At 35.8% G+C, this 22,714-nt stretch overlaps 1 protein-coding gene across 4 annotated transcripts in view; it reads left to right on the top strand.

The window, feature by feature from the left end:
• cu (NADP/NADPH phosphatase nocturnin) overlaps positions 1–22,714 on the top strand; it is a 153,394-nt gene that overhangs the window by 94,889 nt on the left and 35,791 nt on the right. For all 4 annotated transcript variants that reach the window (XM_089105534.1, XM_089105535.1, XM_089105536.1 and 1 more), the window contains one exon: positions 6,908–7,134. In XM_089105534.1, coding sequence (XP_088961660.1) covers positions 6,908–7,134 — 227 coding nt within the window. The remainder of the gene's footprint in view (positions 1–6,907; positions 7,135–22,714) is intronic.

The raw sequence follows: 22,714 nt of genomic DNA, 5'->3' as shown, positions 1-22,714 counted from the left end.
TGGAAATTTGAGTGGCTAGTGCCCTTTTTAATAGTCAAAAGTGATTGGAGGGCAACTAGAGCCGCCCCCCCCCATCCCCGTCATTCCCCCAAATATATCCAATCAAAATTTTGAGATAGCAATTTTGTTCAGCGTAGTTGATTTCCGAATATAAAATATGTTTTTGAGGAGGACACTCCCCCATAACCCTCAGGGCAAGGGTTTTAAGTTATGCCCCGGGGGCATGTAAGAATAATGTTGGCACAATGTAGTATTTATTATTTTTTTTCCTTTAGAGCAAGGCACTTCGTATCAAAGAAGTTGTCATTGAAGCTTCAAAAAGGGCTCAGTCAATTGGAAATTGGAGTGGCTTGTGCCCTTTTTAATAGTTGAAAGTGATAGGAAGGCAACTAACACCCCTTCCATGCCCACCATTTCCTAAAACACATCCAATTAACATTTTTAGATAACCATTTTGTTCAGCGTAGTTGATTTCCAGATATAAATTATGTTTTTGAGGAGGCTAATCCCCCACAGCCTTCAGGGCAAGGGTTGTAAGTTATGCCATGGGGGCATATAAGGTTTTTTACATTCTCCCCAAACACACCCAATCAAAATTTTGAGATAGCTATTTTATTCAACATAGTTTTAAGTTCTGGAAATTGGGTCTTTAGGATGTTAGGTCTTTAGGAAATTAGGATGACAACCCCCCCCCCCCACACACACACACAACCCTCAGGGCAAGGGTTGTAAGTTAAACCCTGGGGGTATATAAGGTTTTTATAGAACGCATTGTCATAGAAACTTCAAAAAGGGCTCATTCGATTGGAAATTGGAGTGGCCTGTGCCCTTTTTAATAGTCGAAAGTGATTGGAAGGCATCCTACACCCCTTCCACACCCACCATTTCCCGAAACACATCCAATCAAAATTTTGAGATAACTATTATGTTCAGAATAGCTGATTTCTAGATAGAAATTATGTTTTTGAGGGGGACACTCCCCCACAGCCTTCAGGGCAAGGCTTGTGAGTTTTGCCCTGGGGGCATATAAGATTTTTATAGAAGTCGTTGTCAGAGACACTTCAAAAAAGGTTCATTCGATTGGAAATTCAAAGAACTAATGCCTTTTTCAATAGCCGAAAGTGATTGGAGAGCAACTAACCCCCCTCTCATGCCCACAGTTTCCCCAAACACATCCAATCAAAATTTTGAGATAGCCATTTTATTCAACGTAGTTTTAAGTTCTGGAAATTAGGTCTTTGAGGATGACAACCCCCCCCCCCCACAGCCCTCAGGGCAAGGGTTATAAGTTAAACCCTGGGGGCATATAAGGTTTTTGTAGAACACGTTGTCATAGAAACTTCAAAAAGGGCTCATTTGGTTGGAAATTGGAGTGACTTGTGGCCTTTTTAATAGTCAAAAGGTGATTGGAAGGCAACTAACACCCCTTCCACACCCACCATTTCACGAAACACATCCAATTAAAATTTTGAGATAGCTATTTTGTTCAGCGTAGTTGATTTCCAGATATAAATTATGTTTTTGAGGGGGACACTCCCCCACAGCCTTCAGGGCAAGACTTGTGAGTTTTACCCTGGGGGCATATAAGGCTTTTTTTAGAAGTTGTTGTCATAGAAACTTCAATAAAGGCTCATTTGATTGGAAATTCAAAGGACTAATGCCTTTTTTAATAGCGAAAAGTGATTGGAGGGCAACCAACCCCCCTCTTATGCCCACATTTTCCCCAAACACATCCAATCAAAATTTTGAGATAGCCATTATATAGAAACTTCAATAAAGGCTCATTCGATTGGAAATTCAAAGGACTAATGCCTTTTTTAATAGCGAAAAGTGATTGGAGGGCAACCAACCCCCCTCTCAGGCCCACATTTTCCCCAAACACATCCAATGAAAATTTTGAGATAGACATTTTATTTAACGTAGTTTTAAGGTCTGGAAAATAGGTCTTTGAGGATTTCAACACCCCCCCCCCACAGCCCTCAGGGCAAGGGTTGTAAGTTAAGCCCTGAGCATATAAGGTTTTTATAGAACGCATTGTCATAGTAACTTCAAAAAGGTATCATTCAATTGGAAATTGAAATGGCTAGTGCCCTTTTTAATAGTCGAAAGTTTTTGTAAGGCAGCTAACACCCCTTCCACACCCACCATTTCCCCAAACACATCCAATCAAAATTTTAGAGAGGGCAATTTGTTCTACACCGTTAAAAGCTCAGGAAATTGTACTGTTGAGCAGGACACTCCCCCCACAGTCTTCAGGGCAAAGGCTATAAGTTATGCCCTGGGGGCATATACGTTTTTATTGAAATCTTTGTTGTAGAAAGTTGAAAAAGGGCTCATTCGATGGAAAATCAAAGGTCTAGTGTCCTTTTTAATTGTCAAAAGTAGTTTGAGGGCAACTAACTCCTATCTCACACCCACCTTTTCCCCAAACACATCCAATCATAATTTTTAGATAGCGATTTTGTTCAGCGTCGTTTCGAGATAGAAATTATGTTTTTGAGGAGGACACTCCCCCACAGCCCCCAGGGCAAGGGTTGTACGTTATGTCCTGGGGGCATATAAGGTTTTTATAGAGAACAATGTCGTAGAAACTTCAAAAAGGGTTCATTTGATTGGAAATTGAAATGGCTAGTGCGCTTTTTAATAGTCAAAAGTGATTAGAAGGCAACTAACACCCCTGCCACGCCCATCATTTTTCCAAACACATCCGATCCAAATTTTACATATCCATTTTGTTCCACGCGGTTCAAAGTTCAGGAAATTATATCTTTGAGCAGGACACATCCCCCGCAGTCTTCAGGGCAAGGGTTATAAATTACGCCCTGGGGGCATATAAGTTTTTATTAAAATCTTTGTTATAGAAACTTGAAAAAGAGCTCATTCGATTGGAAATTCAAAGGGCTAGTGCCCTTTTTAATGGTCGAAATTGATTTGAGGGCAACTAGCCCCCCTCTCATGCCCACCTTTTCCCCCAACACCTCTAATCAAATTTTTTAGATAGCCATTTTATTCAACGTATTTGAAATTATTGGAAATTAGGTCTTTAAGGATGACAAACCCTCCCCCTGCCCCACAACCCTCAGGGCAAGTGTTGTAATTTATGCCCTGGGCGCATGTAAGGTTTTTATGGAAAGCGATGTTGTAAAAACATCAAAAAGGGCTCATTCAATTGGAAATTGAAAGGGCTAGTGCCCTTTTAATAGTCAAGAGTTATTGAAGGGCAGCTAACCACCCTCTCACGCCCGCCATTTCCCCAAACACATCCAATCAAAATTTTGAGATATCTATTTTGTTCAACGTAGTCGAAAGTTCTGGAAATAAGGTCTTTTAGGATAATAACCCTCTCAGAGCTCTCAGTGCAAGGATTGTAAGTTATGCCCTGGGGGCATATAAGGTTTATATAGAAAGTTGTTGTAGAAATTTCAAAAAGGGCTCATTTGTTTGGAAATTGAAATTGCCCGTTTTAATAGTCGAAAGTGAGTGGAGTGTAATACACCCCCCTCTCATGGCCACCATTTCCCCAAACACATTCAAATAAAGTTTAGAGATAACCATTTTGTTCAACGTAGTTGAAAGTTCTTGGAAATTATGTATTTAAGGATGACAGACTCCCCAGAGCCCCCAAGGGAAAGGTTTTCGGTTTTCTTCTGTGGGAATATAAGGTTTTTATAGATAGAGTTGTCGTAAAAACTTCAAGAGGGGCTCATTCAATTTGAAATTGTGAGGAATAGTGTCCTTTTTAATATTCGAAAGTGGTTGGAGGGTAACTAACCACCCTCTCACACGCACTATTCCCCCAAACACATCCAATCAAAATTTTCAGATAGCCATTTTGTTCAACATATTTGAAAGTTCTGGAAATTAGGTCTTTGAGGATAACAACCCTCCCCACAGTCCTCAGGCCAAGTGTTGTAAGTTATGCCCTGGGGGTATATAAGGTTTTATTGAAAGTGTTGTCGTAGAAACTTCAAAAGGACTCATTTGATTGGAAATTGAAAGGGCTAGTGCCTTATTTAATAGTTGAAAGTGATGGAAGAGTGACTAACGCCCCTCTCATGCCCACTCTTTTCCCAAACACATCCAATCAAAATTTTGAGATAGCCATTTTGTTTGACATAGTTGAAAATTTTGGGAATTATGTCTTAGAGGATGACAACTAACCTCACAGCCCTTAGGGTAAAGGTTGTAATTTATGCCCTTGGGGCATATAAGGTGTTTATACAAAGCGTTGTCATAGAAACTCAAAAATCGCTCATTCGACTGGAAATCGAAAGGCCTAGTGCCCTTTTTAATAGTCGAAAGTGACTGGAAGGCTTGAAATTTTTGTAGTAAAGATTGATGTGGGTATAATGTTTGATGTTTTGTTGTTGTTTAGACCAGGGCACTTCGTATCGAAGGAGTTGTCGTAGGAATTTCGAAAAGGGCTCATTTGATTGAAAATAGAAAGGGCTGATGCCCTTTTTACCTTCCATTTGTCTTTATGTTTAAAAATTAAATGTTGCCTTAAGATTAAATGAAAATGCACTGTGTTAATACTAATTCCCAATAAGGCATCTCAGCAGTATCCCAAGAACGGCTGAGGGTAATATGTTCAAACTTTCAGGGCCACTTCTGCTCTTAAAATGTAACCAAGGCAAAATAGCATAAGTGTATTCAACCTATCAAAGACAGTAAGCAGATTTTTTTGCGAATGGTATCAAGTTTTCCATTGCAGGTCAACTAGAGGAGGTATGACCCGAAATTAAACACTACTGTTCGTGTCCAGATTTTTAAAAGGGTGTATGTTGCTAATAATTGCTGAAAATTTTTCTCTAGCATACAAATAGCAGGCCAAACTATAAGGTCTTAAAAAAAAACGAAAAAAATTTAAAGTATTATTTTCTTTTTCCCTAAAAAGACTATATCAATATAAAACGCAACAGAAATTAATTAAAAAAACTTTTTCCACACTATAAATTTTTCAAAGAAAAGTAAAGAACTCCATTAAACAAAAAATGAGCAAAAATGAAATCAAATACTCTACCAAGCGTGGAACTACTGCAAATCAGCATCGATAAATAAATGAAACCCACAACGAACAGGAATTACAATAAATAACCGAATCAAACTCAAAACGAGCAGAAATTAACATAAGTTGGGCTCAAAGCCCCTATGCCTTCCATAATTCCAGAACATTTTAAGGCCAGAAAATAATTTGCACTTTACTGAAAAAAATACAAATGAATGTGTATTGTCAGTTTAATATACATATTCTGATATTTAGTAATCAAAATGTTAATATTATTTTATTTATTAAAGTTATAAATGTAAGAAAATTTATATTTTTTTCAGTAAAGTGCAAATTATGTTCTGGCTTTGGGAAGGCAAGAACATTTTTCTGTTAAAGCCGTTTTGTGTTAAAGAAATTTACAACAATGGGAACATAGGGTTAATTCTAAGCTCTGGGTTTTGTCTACTAATAGCTTAACTTCAAATTGTTGCTACTGTAATCTTTATTTTTAGAAGAAATCTGTTTTTCAGTATAGCGTGGAAATTTTCTATCTCAGGAGTGTTTTAATTAAAATTCTATCTTGTTACTTTTAATTTGTATTTGTCCACTTTTCTAAAGAAGAATTTTTGTTTTCAATCTATCCCACAAGTGCGTCTAATTGAGATTCTATTTTACAATGTCACATCCACATTTTCAAAAATCTTTAGTTTTTTTCATATAACATTGATATTTGCTATACCCCAGAAATAATATTTTCTACCCTTGGGATAGATATTTGCTTCCCCAGAATTGCGGATTTCATCTGATTACTTTTGATTTGTTGTCATCTACAATTAACAATTAACTACAAAGAAATTTTTCTCTTTCAATCTTCCATTAACATTTTCTGTCCCAGTAGTGATTTAATTGAGATTTCATTTTATTAAATTTTTGTTGCACAAAAGCAATTTGTAAATTGGCCTACTAACTTGGATTTGCATTTACATTTGACAACTGAAAGAAACCAATAAAAACTGAAAGAAACCAATAAAAGATTATCAAAAAGCTCCACAATAAAATGAAAAAAATAAAGAAAGTTAATAAAAAACTCATTCCATACAACTTCTTGTACTTTTTATGATAGAGGCACTGTATTCTTCATTTTTAGTAATATATTGATATGTTATCTGTGATTAGTTATACAGAATTATCAAAATAAATTTGCTCTCTGTATGCTCAATGTTAAAAGTTAGTGTGATTTTGTAGCAAGATTAGTATATAGAAACTAAAAGCCTAAATGACAAAGTATATGAAATTCCAATGCCTAATTGACTGCTTATCCAGTTCCACACCTCGCAGCAAGTCCATTGTCGAGTTATCTTTATTAATACCTTTAGTGAATCAAAACAATTTATTTTAATATTACATAGCTTTGAAAAATGAGAATTTGAAATCATGTTAATTCATATTTCCTAAAAGTTTTTATTATGTTGTTTAGCTAATATCTATGAGAGATAGATGATATTTTGAGGGGCAGAGTTCCCTAAATTATAATATGAAGTGTAGTAATTTAATATAGGCTTGTATATCATGAAGGTTCAGTTATGAATACAATGACCTATGAAAGGTACATCTTTGCTCCACCTAGCTCTTGGGCTTAAAAGATAATGTTAATCATATATAAATAATAAATATTATGATTTATATATATATATATATATATATATATATATATATATATATATATATATATATATATATAATTCATTACTTATATTTGATTAAACTTATAGTGTTAATCGTATTAACAACAATATACAATATATTATTGTTATCAATACATTATAACAATATATAGTACAACAATATACAATACATTAGTGTATATAACAACAGTAGGCCTATAGGATACATATGAATAGAAATTTTTCTTTTTAGAATGGGGAGCTTTCAATCAACGCCAAGATATATGAATGCCGATGCGCAAGATGACTCACTGATATTGGACCCAAAAACCACTTTTGAAAATTTGAAATTAATGTACAGAACAGAACTTGAAGGTAGACCACCACTAATTGAAAGGAAGTTTGTATCTGTTTGCAATTCTTCTGGTACAAAAGACAATAATTCTTTTAGGATTTTGCAGTGGAATATTCTTGCCCAAGGTACCATCATTTTTTATGTTGTAAATTCGTTTATCTATGTCTAAGTAATGGTGATTTTAAAATTTGTTACGTAAGGATACATATATAGCTGGATACTCCCTGACTGTTAAGAGGAGGGGGTGGCTCGATGCCTCAAAAGTTCACTATTTTGCTCAAATCTCCACCACAGTTTTTTGGGATTAGGATTATTTAATTCACTATCCTTTCTATTTGAAGGCATTCAATCACAGCTAAATTTTGGGAACAGTCAGAGAACTTTTAGAGTGCATATGCTTCTGAATCTGTTCTTATATTGTCCCCCATTCGCTGCTTTACCTCCAAATATAGAAAAAAGCCTTTGTCCCCTTCATTACAGAAAAAATAAACAAAATATCCAGCTAGTTTCTCTTTTGTTTATTGAATAGTGATGCTGCCCAGTTTTGGTATTTATTCACTTGTTTTCCCCCTCCCCCCTTATCTTCCTTTTTTTAATGTCCCTTTTAATTTTTTTGCAGCTATGCATGTACTTTTTTAGTTTAGTTTGACCAGTTTTTATCTTTTTAACTTTGTAGTTGCCATTTCCCACTTTAATTACTGAGTGAACGATGGATTATTCATTCTGATTTTTTGTTTCGTTTTGCTATTCTTTACCAGTTCTCTTGTTTTTTTTGTATTTTGGCTCCGAAATATCAATTTGGCCCTTTGAGGTTTGTGATAGTAATTTTTGAAATAATTATGTTATCTTATACAATGCATAAGAAAGTATTCTTGTGGTTCTAAGTTTTCGATTTTCCTAGATCTCAATATAATTTGTCTTGAAAACTGTTAGGTGGCTCTTGGCTGAAATACTTTCCCCTTCTGTTCTTGGATTTTATTGGACTCAAATTTAAAAGGGGGTGCTTTCAAAAACTGAGGAAAGCTTGATATAATCAAGAGAAATTTTCTAATGATAGATTTATGTGCACATTCCGGCAATTGAATAGGTCATTTTACAAACAATCGACATTGGGCTGTGCCGGTACATCAGGCAATCCAATGAGGGTAAACAAGAAATAGGACATCCGCAAATGGAAAGAGGTCTTAGAGAAGATGTAAGGAAATTGGGAACATTGTGGAGGGCAATACATAGGACATCCGAAAATGGAAAGAGGTCTTAGAGAAGATGTAAGGAAATTGGGAACATTATGGAGGGCAATACATAGGACATCCGCAAATGGAAAGAGGTATTAGAGACGATGTAAGGACATTGGGACCATGATGGAGGTCAATACATATGACATCAGAATATGTAAATAGGTATTAGAGAAGATTTAAGGACCTTGGGACCAGTATGGAGGTCAATACATAGGACATCAGAACATGGAAAGAGGTATTAGAGTAGATGTCAGGAACTTGAGAACATTATGGAGGACAAGACAGAGGACACCAGTAAATGGACAGAGGTATTAGAGACGAGGTAAGGAAATTGAGAACATTGTGTAGGGCAATACATAGGACATCCTCAAATGGAAAGAGGTATTAGAGAAGATGTAAGGAAATTGGGAACATTGTGGAGGGCAATACATAGGACATCCGCAAATGGAAAGAGGTCATAGAGAAGATATAAGGAAATTGGGAACATTGTGGAGGGCAATAACGATGACATCCGAACCTGTAAATAGTTATTAGAGAATATATTATGAAATTGGGATCTTTGTTGATTGCAATACATAGGACATCATCAAAGTGAAATAGGTATTAGAGACTAGATACCGACCTTGAGACAAAAATGTAGTGCAATACATATGACATCCGCACCTGGACTGAGGTCGTAGAGAAGATGTAAGGAAATTGGGACACTATTTTAGAAAAGAACAAGCTTATATACCACTCTATTCAGCAATGTTCAGTTGTGGAAGGAAATCATTGCAAAAAGAATCTCTCACCTCCTGGGTGGAAACAGGTCCATCCTTCGGTAGGGAAGGATTCTCGAGGTGGACGTCAGAAAGCAAATAAGGACATTTTCAATTAGAGGTTTTTATTTTTCTTGGAACACGGAAACAAATGGCAAGGTAAAAATATCCTAGACTTTGATTATGCTGATGATTTAAGTTTCGTGGATGAATTTGTTAACAAAATAAATTAATTTTTTGGTGGTTTTGAGCGTTCAGAGTCCAAGGATAGCTTTGAAAATTGATTTAAAAAGAGTAAGTCGCTAAGACTGGGAATAAGTGACGTTGAAGGGGTGATGCTGGGTAAAGAGAAAACGAGAAGGTCGATCAAGTGAACAGCTTTAATTACATAGGTAGTATTGTTAGTAAAGACGGTGGGTGCAGTGAAGATGTTAAAAAGTGAATAGCCAAGGCCCAGGGTGTTTTTTCACAGTCGAAAAAAGTTAGGAAGAATAGGAAGATAAGTGCGAACCAAGATTAGAATATTGGAAGCTACAGTGGTCAAATGTGGTTCTGAAGCCTGGGCGCTCCGAAAGACCGAGGAGGATTTAGTAGATATTTCTTAGAGAAATTGTCTACGGATTGTTATGGGTACCCGTCTGGCTGACCGTATTTTGAACAGTAAGATGTACTAAAATGTGGTTCAATCCCGCTTTCTGGGGCTATATTGAGAGAAAGGTTGAGATGGCCAGAACACGTTCTGCAGATAAAGGATGACAGATTGCCAAAGATCGTCCTAGTCGGCCAACCATCTTGGGTCAAATGAAAAGCAGGTTGTCCCCGAGTGAGATGGGAGGAGGTTAAAAGGAAAGATTTAAGGAAAATGGGAGCTTCTTTGGGGGTGTAAAGAGGGAGGATTTGCCTAGACAGGGATAGAGGAGGAGAAGCGTGCGCTGCCGTGTTGACCTCAAGCGGCTTGGTGCTGCAATGAGTTGTTAGTAGTAATAGGTAGTTGCTGTTAGCATAAGGAAGTTTTTTTTTTTATTTAACCTATAACATAAGACAAACACAATATTTATGCTAAAACTCCGAACTTCTAACTATATCTGTATTTGAAAAGGAGATACAGCGCATTTTGGAAAAGATAGTAAGTTTAAATGATCTCAAGACCCGAATAAGATATATGAACGTAGATTCAGCCAATATGGGTAGAGTGTATTTCTTTTAGTAGGGTGTGCTATAAATACCATTATGAAAAAAAGTGTCACATAACGTCTTTTGAAAAATGCATCCGATCTTGTATTCCTCACTTATTCTTTTTATTGTTACATTGTTTCTATGATGTTTGTGATGAATGAAGACTCTAGGTTAAGGGTGTCTAAAAAGTTTTGATTGGAAATTTACGCCTCCTGAGTGTTTTTCATTTCTTTTTAGTCCAAAATGAAAGAGTGGGTTTGAACACTCTGGGCTTGAGTGAGCATTTACCCTCAAATAAACAGAGGGACTACTTGTCAACAATTTTGTGGCTCAAAAAGTTTTCTTTCTTCTTATTGGCTTAAAACTTCACACCGGAGCGCAAAAAAACGGGTTAGGTTTTGAAAAAGCGGTATTGTTTTGCTCCTCTTTTTGGCATATGCTTAAGATGTAATGCCACTGGCTTGCGAAAAAAGCTCGAGACCAGTTAAATAAAAGGACACTTTTTACTATGGAACTATACAAAAGTGATATCTCTTTTTCTCTTTGGTTTGCCTGTAGGGACTTGAAGTTTCAAATTTTCACTAGAAAACCATTTTTGTTCGTGAGATTAAATTTTGGTTTTTGAAAATAGGGCAAAAAATTCCTGTTCTATATTGACCCAAAACATGTACATTCTTATTGAGTTTGGGCTTGCCTATCAGAATTAAAACACAAAATAATTATTCTGTGGACGATCCCCCCTTTCTTTTCAAAATATTTATTTTCATATCATTAATTCTTTTCACAAATCTTTTCACTAATTCCACTAAAGAAATCTAAAAAAAAAGTTTTGTATCACTAAAATTCATAATTCGCAGTTAGTGCAATGAAATATTTTTATTGAATCTGCGAAATTTAAATTTTGTTAGTTCTTCTTTTATCTGGGACCTAAAGAACCAAAAAAAAAGAAAAGAAAAAAAGATAGGAACGAAAATTTACCTTATTAGAAAAAGCTTTGTCAGACATCTTAATTAGACGCATAGTTGGTTAGAGGTTAGTTATTATTATTTCTTTTTCATTTTTGATGAAATGGATTTTTTTCATGAATATTTTGAATTTTTTTATTCATTTTTTTTTATGTACGGCGTATTGTTTATGAAAAAGCTTCAAATTTTATCATTTTGAACAATCCCTTTCTTCAGTTTGCTTCTTCCCTCTTCTTCAGTTTACTCCTTTTGCCTCCCATTTCCAACATTGATATTTCTTCCTTTTTCAGTTTCCACTTTAACCCATAATTATTACTTTTTAAATAAATCTTGACTCATCAAACAAAATCCTTCATATAACTTCAGAGAAGGTCAAGACTTGAAAAGCAATTTCTCTATTCAATTATATTATTTCTCTACTTCTACCAAAATGTTACCAATGATTCACAGATACCTTCAACGAGATTCTTGTAAAATTGAATTTTTCAAATCAATTCATAAATGGCAAAATGTACAGTTATACGCCGTTCATTAGTGTTACGAGGACGCGTGAACTTTCAAGAAAGGACAAAATATGACCATGGTACTGTTTATTGTAGTTGTATAACGATTATAATTCTTTTTTTTTTGATGTGCGTGTAGTTGAAGGTTCCGTTATCTGAGTAATATACAGTTATGTGACATTGACCGTGAATCTAATTTTAAAGAATCGTTATGATCTGATTGCCACACTGTTTGAATTACAAAAAAAATGCACGTATCTACTGATCCTGGTGTAGATGGTTACTGTTAGGAATGTCACCATCGGGAAAGGGAGATGAAAGGATAGAAGAATTTGCTTCCCCTCCCTGGAACACTCACTTTGTAAGAAATTATTCTAAAACTAAAGAACCTGGTATTCTATTAATTATGGTAGTTCATTTTGATTTTTTACAAAAATAAAATGGTCGTGGATTGACCTATTTTGTTTGCTTTCCGCCCTTCAAAAAGTAAATCTCCGCCCTCCAAAAAGTTAATCTTAGCTCCTCCCTCAGACTACAGGTCTGAGTACACCCCTGATACCCTGGAACTCTTTTCTTGCTTTCCGAATTCATCGAAAACTCATTGAAAACCTTACACCAATATATGAAACGTTTAGTAGATGTTAGTCGAAGTTTAGATGTCAGGCATAGAGTAAAAGTAGAAAAGAAGAAACTTAAAATCTCTTAATACAAATAAGGGAAAAGCTAATTAGAAAATTTCATTGGGTCTCAAAAGGTAGAGCCCCAAGTTAACATTTGATTCAATTAAGCCAGCGCCATCTTCATAAGGGTAATTATCGTGCTTCCACATGCAGTGACTTTGGGTCTTGTGCTCATTGTGAAAATACGTGACCAATACTCGTGCTTGGACAAAAATATACTGAGCTTGGAAAGTAAATTGGAAGTTGTTGTGGATAGCGAACTTTGGTAACACTGCCTTGATTTTGCAGTCTATATTCCCTCTTTATAAGCCAAGTTTTAGGTTTAGACCTATGCATACAGTAAAAGTAGAAGAAAAGAAACTCTATAATATTTAATGCGAAAGTGATGCCTATGCAACGGGTGGGTGTCATTTTTCCACTTGCAAAGATGTTGCGTCATGGGTTTAACGTGAAGTTGTGTTATCAGTGAAAAAATATGTTGTGCTTGGAAAGTTTTTCTATTTGCAAAGAGTTTAACGTGAATGGGTTGTAACGTCATGGGTTTAACGTGAAGTTGTGTTATCAGTGAAAAAATATGTTGTGCTTGGAAAGTTTTTCCACTTGCAAAGATGTTGCGTCATGGGTTTAACGTCAAGTTATGTTATCAGTGAAAAAATATATTGTGCTTGGAAAGTTTTTCCACTTGCGAAGATGTTGCGTCATGGGTTTAACTTCAAGTTATGTGATCAGTGAAAAAATATCTTGTGCTTGGAAAATTAATTCAAGCAGGTTGTGGAGAACGAACTTTGGTTGCATCATGTTCATGTTGTAACCCATACCCCCCTCCCTTACTAAATGAAATATTGGATTTGGACCCCTGTTAGGGTATAAACTGAAATAAAGAATTTGAAGGATGGCTTTCCCTTATTAATCAAAATTTTGGGTTGGGACCCATGCATAGATTAAAAGCAGAAGAATAGAAACTTTAAATTGTTCAACGCATAGAAGAGACTGCTCTCTGTACAATTGCACAATCTTAAACTGCCAGTTAAAAAAAATGCACAGATATGTCGCAAAAATGCGGATTTTATATTTTGGCCAATGTTAAGCAAAAGTAAACAAAGTAAGTGACATTAAAAAAAAAAAAAATGAATCTATCCTTCGTAATATCTTTATAATTAAATGTACCATTTTTCTTGGTAACCCTAGAATGGCGTTCATTGGCGTTCCTCCAAGGGAAACGTGAGTTTCCTTTCTTATCAGTTTTAAAAACTCTTTGGTCCATGTTAGAGTTAAGGTAAGGAGAACAATCATTGTAGCTTCTCCTACTGACTACATACCCCACAAAACTTGACCAATTACGTTTTTGACGTGTTAGGCATACAGCGTCGCTCTAATCTCAACCTTAAGAAATTATTCCTATCGTGGCCATGATTAGACAGGCACAAACTGAACTTGACCAATAACGTTTTTGACGTGTTAGGGGTACAGTGTCGCTCTAATTTCAACCTTAAGAAATTTTTCCTATCCTGGCTATGATTAGACAGGAACCCACACAACTTGACCAATAACGTTTTTGACGGGTTAGGCGTACAGTGTCGCTCTAATTTCAACCTTAAGAAATTATTCTTATCCTGGCCATGATTAGACAGGCACCCACACAACTTGACCAATAACGTTTTTGACGGGTTGGGCGTACAGTGTCGCTCTAATTTTAAGCTTAAAAAATTGTTCCTATCCTGGCCATGATTAGACAGGCACCAACTAAAAAGATGTAAGACTCCAAATCGTGGGAAAGGGGGGGGGGGGGGAAGATGGGTGTGTCGTAAAAAAATTTCGAAGTAGAACTCTTGATTATTATCAGTAGTAGGACATACGAAAATGTTTTCATGCTCTTTCATTAGGTGATAACAGGGCGGTTTATGAGTATACGTTTTTATACCCATTTTATATGAGTATACGTTTTTATACCCATAATAAAATGTTTTTATACCCAATGAAGTGTGCCTGATAAACAAATAACTAAATGAAAATTATGTTTAGGCTAGTATGTTTCTTGTGGACTGTAGGTCTTATCAAGTCGGTTACTATTATTTGAGCCCTATTCTAAGCCAAATTTTGTTTTTATTTATAATTATTACATTTTTTTTAATGTAGGATATATTTTTTTACCGTGTTTCAATTCTTATAAACCCATGTAGCCTATGTAAGACTTATAGAAGAAGAAAAAACTTATCGAATAGCGCTATCTATATAAATGCGATTGCCACGCTTCCACTTGCAAAGGCGTTAATCTTTGCGTTTAATGGCAACCTGTGGGTTGATATTCACGTTCAGACCAGAATTTATGAGCTCGGAAGACAATTTTAAATTAGTTATTGAGAGAGAACATGGCCATCATCATTTTGTTGAAGTACGGGTTTTTTTCTCTTAGACCTCAGGTTTAGGGTTTTCTTGCAAATTGCAAAAATTCAACTTACAGATTATCCTCATGTACAACAATTGCCGAAGAAATCATCTTTTATGCCCCAAAAATGAATAAGATTCAACGATCTTTTGCTCTCCTGCCTTAAAACAAGACACAATGTGTATATTGCAAAAATTAGAAACTTATTGTGGTACTTTCCCATTATGTGGGTATTTACAAGGAAACCAGTCACGAAAAACCCGTTTTTGACGGTTTAATTCAAGAGACGGCTTCAGAATATTGCAATCCATAGCGTGGTTTTCATTGCGTATGCAATATTTAAACTGTTCTTTTTGGGGTTTAGGGGGGGGGGGAGGTACCTAGGTTAGGTTACGTATTTAATATATGCAATGCTTTACCCCATCTCCACCCCCTAATGAGCAAATATATAGCCCAAATTTGTTTATAAACTATTATATATTCATTCTATTTTATTTCATTAGCATTAACCAAACTTGACTTTTTAGAAATGCCTGTTTAATGGGAAAGTACCCTTACTTTATTTCATAGTCAGAAATGTCTCCCCCTCCCAGGAATTCAGAACTTCTAATGATTACCCTTGTATTTTTTTGTATTTTCCATATCATTTGCCGTAGCTGTGCCGTGGTTTTTATCGCAGCTGTGCCTCCATCCTCCAGAGATCTTCAGATCTTCCCCGAAATAAAATCCTGTCGATATGCCTGATACAGCGCTTTTCACTAGGGCCCAATGGTACATCTAGAACCGTGGAGCCCTAGCGATTTTGGGCCCTGACCCATTTCTAAATTCTGATGCCCCCCTCGGGATCTTTAAATTTTGTTATTGAATATTTACGTCTATTCACCTCAAGGAAGCTTAAATGGCCATTAACTTGGTATCTCTTTTGGGTTGTCCTCTAGGCATATTTTATGCTATAGTAATGAAAGACGTTTCTTTAGAACGAAATAGAAAGAAATTTCTATACTATAGAAATTTAAGACGATGTATAATGTCATTGCAATTCTATCATGCACCGTTTTCGCTCTTTAAATGCATTTGAATGTGACGTCATTCACAAAAAAAAATGTTTTTTCCTAAAGTAAGGATTTAAAGTAATCAGCTGAAGGGTACACGTCCTACCGATGACCCGCCAAAATATTGCTGTGCCCCATCGGGTTGGTCTGCATTCCACGTTGGGAATCACGGGTTTGAGTGTTGTATCTCTGATGGTGCATCGGTGTTACTTTAATGTTACATGTTGCATGCCCTCAAATCGTGGACGTAACTAAAGGGGGTAGGCTTAATGCTAATAGATATTGGTTGACCTAGTTGAGACTCCGATTGAAGAATTGCTCCCTTCCTAGAAGAATAAAGGCCGTTCCCCCATAAAATCCTCAAAGGAAAAATAGTGCTGAGGTCTTTCAGAAGACGTTGAATTTGAAACTTCCCCCTGAGAAAAATAGAGAGTTAAGTCTATGATGATGCTTTTATAATGCACACTCTACCTTCCCTGAAGTTTTCGAAAATTTTTCTTAGAAAAAAAATTAAGGTGCTATAGAACGGGTATGGTCAAGGTTAGGAGTGGACCTTTTTAATTCCTTCTGGCCGAACCCAGAAAACTTACAACCTCCTGAGCAAAAATATCCAGCTACTTCTATGATGGTTGTCTTGCATAATTCACCTTCCTGGAAGTTGTTGAATCCTTTCCAAACTGAAACTTCTCTTTGGAAAAAATTGACACATTCTGGAATTTGGATAGTCAAGATTAGTGATGCTGATACGACTAAAAAATAGGTTCTGGCAGTATTTGCAACCTTCCCTATTTCTTGTGTAGGCCTACCGGTAAGGATGTGATTTTAATATTTTATGTTTCGCAGAAAAAAATTATACAATAAGAGGAAGCTATCACACAGCAGAACCCATATTACAGCCTTGTCTAAAAACATTTCCGGAATGAATTGAGGTTAGAGACTGATTTCTACCCCCCCCCCCCCGTTCCTCGGACTAATTTTTACATTTATTGGAAAGTTTGCCATTTTTCTATTTTTAAGGGAAAAATTCATTTTGTATGCCCCCCCCTTCCCTAGAACCCACTCCGATATTTATCGGAAAGCTTACTGAAGTCTTGGAAATTTGTGCATGAAACCGCACATTTTGAGGCTTCAGGCATATAACCATTTTGAGGCTTCAGGCATATTGCCATTTTGCTTTGGCATACTTTTTTTCTTTCCACATAAAAAGTGCAGTAGAATTTTCAGTATACGTTCGAGTGAGGGTTTTCCCAGTATTCCGGGACTATTGGTTCGACAGGATCACGTTTGCGTAAAACAAACAAACACGTATCTGTGATGCATGTTTATTCTATCTAAGAAAAAACAAACAAATTCTCGCATTTTTTTTTTGTTAGGGGCTGGAAACCTCAGGAATTAGGTTCTCTGACATGCTGAATTTGATGGTGTAATTTTCGTCAAGGTAATTCACCCTTTTCGTTTTATCCCTTTTTCGAAAATGAGATAAATTTTATCAGTCTCCTAACAGTCCGTAAGTAATTTTGGACTGAATGAATTTGCATATGAATCGCTCCTTACTCACAGTTCCTTACCTTGAACTGTTGGATCATATTTACATCGCTCCACCTGATAATAAACAAGTTCTGTTGATTGGTTTTGTGGATTTAGTGAAAATGGCCTCTGAACGGTGTATTTCCTAAACAAATTTTATTTTACACTGGTTGTGCTAGAGAGTTTAACTGGGTTCAACCAAATCTGGCTCAGCCACTTTTGAAACCATAGGTGTCTCGGCGTTTGACACCAAATTGTACTCCTTGATCAAAGCATAAACTTTAAATGAGACGGCTTAAAGGAGGTGTGTTTGTCAAAGTTAACTTTATGCCGAGTATGTTGAAGTAGTGGTTGAGGAGGGGGCATTCGTCCCCACCCTCTAGATTTGGTAGAACACCTTTTTAGTATTTCTTTTGAAAAATGACTTTTTTTGCATTTGCATTGGGGAAGTTTTAAAAACAAAAATGCTCCTCTCCAGATGTTGAAAAACAGAGCCCCCCTACATTTCCGTAAGTTGACGCCACTGTGTGGTATCATTCTAAGGAAGACCACAAAAAAGCTGCTTGAAATTTCCACTCATAATTCATAGAATGGATTTATATTTTATGAATCATTGATTACAAAGAACTACATTTGAAACAAAGCAAGAGAATTAAATTGCATTTTAAATGTCATTTCAAAAGTATATTTTCAGTTGTGTATCGCTCTGCAAAAGGCAACATTTTGCTGTGCAACAGAAAAAGTAACAATTGTTCTTTCAAATCACAGAATCAATTAGGGTAAAATGGCTTACAGAAAAAAAAATAATAATGTTAAATTTTCTTGAAAACCCTCTTAAGGTGTGTATACGTTAGTTTTGAAAAAAAAAGTTTCTTGAAATTTCCACTCATAGTTTTCATTCTTAATAAAGCTTACCCATGAATAATGTCGGTGACCACACTCCTTTTTTATAGACAAAATAAAGACAAATTATAGACAAAATTTTATAGACAATTTATTATAGACAAAATAAATATATAGAAATTTATAACTACGAGTAAAACTTTTCATGCAAGTCTTTCAGACGCGAATCCTGTTTTTTCTCTTTTCGTTAGTGAATGACTCTGGATCGGAAACCGAAATACTCGGGCTTAATTATTTCATTTAGTCAACCCACTAAACTAACAATTCTACCCATCGTTATATATTAAAATACTTTTATTTTATTTGTAGAACTTTCCGTTCTTTTTTACTGTCCTGTTCTCTGTTGAAACAGGGTATCAATTTCCCTGTCTCTGTCATCTGCCGAGAATAAATATCCAACTTTGCTAGCTTGTTGAGTGAAATCCTGTAGCAGTTACACATAATGCTTTCATGATGATAATAATGGTTTCATGATGATATTATTCATATTTCAAATTTTTTTTTGTTCTGTTGCTATTTCTGGATAGCTTACCTGGAATTATTTAAACTTCTTGTCGTGTTTTTTTCTGCCTTTTTCAAACAGTTCGTGGTAACGAACTGTAAGTAAGGAGCGACCCGGCTCAATGGTAACCGAAACTCTAAAAAACGAAATTTTGGTACCAATAGACACATCAAAAGAATCAGATTTTAATTCTGATTTCAAATATATAAGTTTCATCAGGTTTAATCTTACCCATCAAAAGTACGCGCCTGAGAAAATTTGGCTGATTTTCGAAAAAAGGGGGAAAGACCCCCTAAAAGTTATAGAACCTTAATGAAAATCACACCATCATATTCAGCGTATCAGAGAACCATACTGTAGAGGTTTCAAGCTCCTATCTACAAAAATGTGGAATTTTCCATTTTTGCCAGAAGAAAGATCACGGATGCGTGTTTATTTGTTTCTTCGTTTTTTTTTCTTTTCCCCAGGGGTGATCATATCGACCCAGTGGTCCTAGAATATCGTGGGAGGGCTCATTGGAACGTAAATTAAAAGTTCTAGTGTCCTTTTTAAGTGACCAAAAAAATGGAGGGCAACTAGGCCCCCTCCCACGCTCATTTTTTTCTCAAAGTCACCCAATTAAAATTTTGAGATAGCCATTTTGTTCAGCATAGTCGAAAATGTAATAAATTTGTCTTTTACGATGACTTAATCCCCCAAAGTTCCCAAGAGAAGGGCTGCAAGTTATGAACTTTGCCCATTGCTTACATATTGTATTTGCTATTGGGAAGTATACAGACATTTTCAGGAAGAATTTTTTCTGGTGGGGGGGGGGGCTGAAGGAGGGGATTACTCGGGAGAATCTTTCCGTGGAGGATGTTTCTTTGGGGTAAGGGGCATTTCTAATAAGGGGGCGCCGGATTTCCAAGCATTATTTAAAAAACGATCAGAAATTAAATTTAAAAAAACAAGTTTTTTCAACTGAAAGTAAGAAGCAACATTAGAACTTAAAATGAATAAAAATTATTACGTGTATGAGGGGTTTCGCCCCCAAATCAATACCTCGCTCTTTACGCCAGCTTTTTTTTTAGTGCTTTCAAAAGAGCTATCTATTCTAACTAAACGGCCTTTGTGATTCAGGGGTTTGTGAATTATTTTTTTTACTTTTAACGTAGAGCGTGGTATTGACTAAGGGGAGAACCCCATCATATACGTAATAACATATACGTAATAAAAAAAAACAAGCGATACGGCTCAATAGTAATCGAAACTTTTAAAAACGGAACTTTGATGTCAATAAATGTATCAAAAGAATGGGCTTATAATGCTGATTCTAAATATATGAATTTTATTAAGTTTAGTATTACTCATCAAAGGCTACGAGCCTCAGAAAACTCACCTGATTTTTTAAAGAGGGGGAAACATCCCCTAAAAGTGAAAGAATTTTAATAAAAATCACACCCTCAGATTCAGCGTATCAGAAAACCCTATAATATAGGTTTCAAGCTCATAACTGCAAAAGTCTGCAACTTTGTATTTTTTGCCAGAAGAAAAATATACGAATATAGAAGTTCGTTACGTAAGTTAATTTGTAAATTACGTCGTAACCAAATTTAGAGACAACCATTTAGAAAAATAAAAGTAAAATTTTTAAGCAAATTTCGTTTACTTATTCAATGACGGTAAGCCAAAATAAAAGCTGCATTAACTACAAAACGATCAGAAATTAAATAAAAAAACAAGTTTTTTAAACTGAAAGTAAGGAGCGACATTAAAACTTAAAACGAACAGAAATTATTCTGTATATGAAAGGGGCTATCCCCTCCTCAACGCCTCGCTCTTTACACTAAGGTTTGACTCTGTCTCACAACTTTGTTTTTTAAAACAATAAAAAACCACTATCCAAAAATCCACTATCCAAAGCGTGGATAGTGGAATCCAATGTGCAATCATAAAATATCTCAAGTTTTGGCTATAGAAATATCACGATGGGCTTTGGCAGCTCTTGATGGTGTATATGTCGGGCTTGACTTAGCTCTTTGGAATATACAGTTGTTTGATGTTAAAGGCAGTAATAGATCTATATATTTTGGTCGGTTATAATTTTTATTGGGCTTTTCTGTTAGATTGCCTAATATACGCCAATCGTGGCATTCGCAATCGTGGATCTAGTAAAAGCTATACTAATCTTGTAGCAAAAGGAAAATGTTAAAGATTAGCTGTTTGCAGCAAAATATATTGAACAAGAACTTTTTGTAACAAAAAAGAGCGTCTGGTAACTATTCATTAGTGTGGAATTGCACTAGATAATGTTTGTTTCGATTCTGAATGAAATATTCTATGAAATTTACTGTAACTTGACAAAAATCAAAAGCTTGCCACTTGACAGAAGTGGCATTTATACGCTGTTAAACGTTATTATCATTGTTCTATTTGGCAGAAAATCGAATTTTAAGCAGAATGCTCTAAGAAACTTCAGAATCAGATGGGTTAGAATGCTGGAAAGTGGAGTAGTTGATCAATTCAATTGAACATTTTTTTATTATAATTAAATATATAAGTAGTTGAGAAAATTAAAATACTTGATGGTTGCGCAGGATTCAAATAAAGCCACTGGGGAAATCCAAAATGAGATTTTCAACCGAGTTGCTAAGACACAGGAAAAGAACTGAAGAAAACAACGCAGAGTAGATTCAATCTGAAAAATTTACAAAACAAAAGGGAGAAGCATGCGAAAAGCTTTATGTACATTTATGTTTTACCGTCTTCAGGTCAGGAATTTTACAATTATTCGAACTGTCGGTCTATGGAAAAGTAAGGTTTATTGTTATTCTTGTCATACAATAGATATCAGCGCCATCAAGGAAAAAGGCACCAAGCATCGTCAATGAGATGCGAAAGTCCCTTCAGGTGGGGGTAACGAGACCTAGTTTGACAGGGCTCAATCTGATCAAACGCACGTTTTTGTTGCTTCAGGGCTTGTTTTGTATTTGTTTACATTTAGTTCAACTTCCCCTCAATATTTCCTGAAATTATCACCTCATATCCTCAGCCTTAGTAGTAGTTGCTACAGAGGTAGGAGTTGTAGCAGCAGTAGAAGTAGTAGCGTAGAAGTAGAATGGTAGTAGTAGTACCGTGAACATATTGTCTTTTGGTCAATCTTTGACCTTTGGTCTCGTGTTCATTCCACTCGTCGTTCCCTGAAAGTTTCAACTTAATAACCTAAGCCATTCTTGTCCTTTTGACAACCTCCATGCTCATGGTGTGTTTTGATTTGCTTCAGCGCTCCCCTCAGCGTCCCTGAAAGCTTCAATGCCCTTGGCTTTCTTTGACACCATCACCTTTCGCCCATGGGCTCTTTTCGGCGAAGGAAATAAAGGCCAGGTTTTACAAAACTTCACAGTCGGGTTTCGTTATTTATGTGGAATTAAAAAAGAATTAATGCCTTAAGTTAATTAAAAAACAACAACAAAAAACTAGAATACTAAATATATTTTTAGAAGTCAATTTGACTATCCATTCTAAAACACACTTGAAAACACTCCCCAAATGCGCCCTAACTTTACTGCACAAGTAAACTGAATATTTCGGGACATGTTTGATTCAGGTAATGGTGCATTAAGATACAAACTGGTACCACCGTAGCTATTCACCCACTTGGTTACATTAATTTGAGAAAGAATTTGAAAAGGATACAGTTGAATTTACCCTAAACCACTAGAATACGAAGGGGAATACCCAGGGCAACTGTTGTTCTAGTTCATAAGCCTGACCCTTTTGTATAGAGCAGATGAATTTTGAGCAATTTTCAAACTCTTTTCTTCACCTATTTCTTTAAACTGATTTATTAAAAGAAAATATCGAGAAAAAACAATAAATTCCTCCTAATTGGCTCTTCTCTGTGAAATTTTGAGCCAGTGAAGAGATCAAATGCTTTTGAGGCACGTGGTCTTTTATAGGTAGGCCCTCTAGTTCAATGCGTAAACACTTGCGATAGTATCTAATCCTTCCACAGAATCCACAAAGAGCTTCAGGT

Source organism: Artemia sp. Qi Xiang Cuo, chromosome 19 (genome assembly GCF_049724085.1).
Source record: "Artemia sp. Qi Xiang Cuo chromosome 19, ASM4972408v1, whole genome shotgun sequence".
Taxonomy (NCBI): domain Eukaryota; kingdom Metazoa; phylum Arthropoda; class Branchiopoda; order Anostraca; family Artemiidae; genus Artemia; species Artemia sp. Qi Xiang Cuo.
This window is presented reverse-complemented; position numbering and strand designations above follow the sequence as displayed.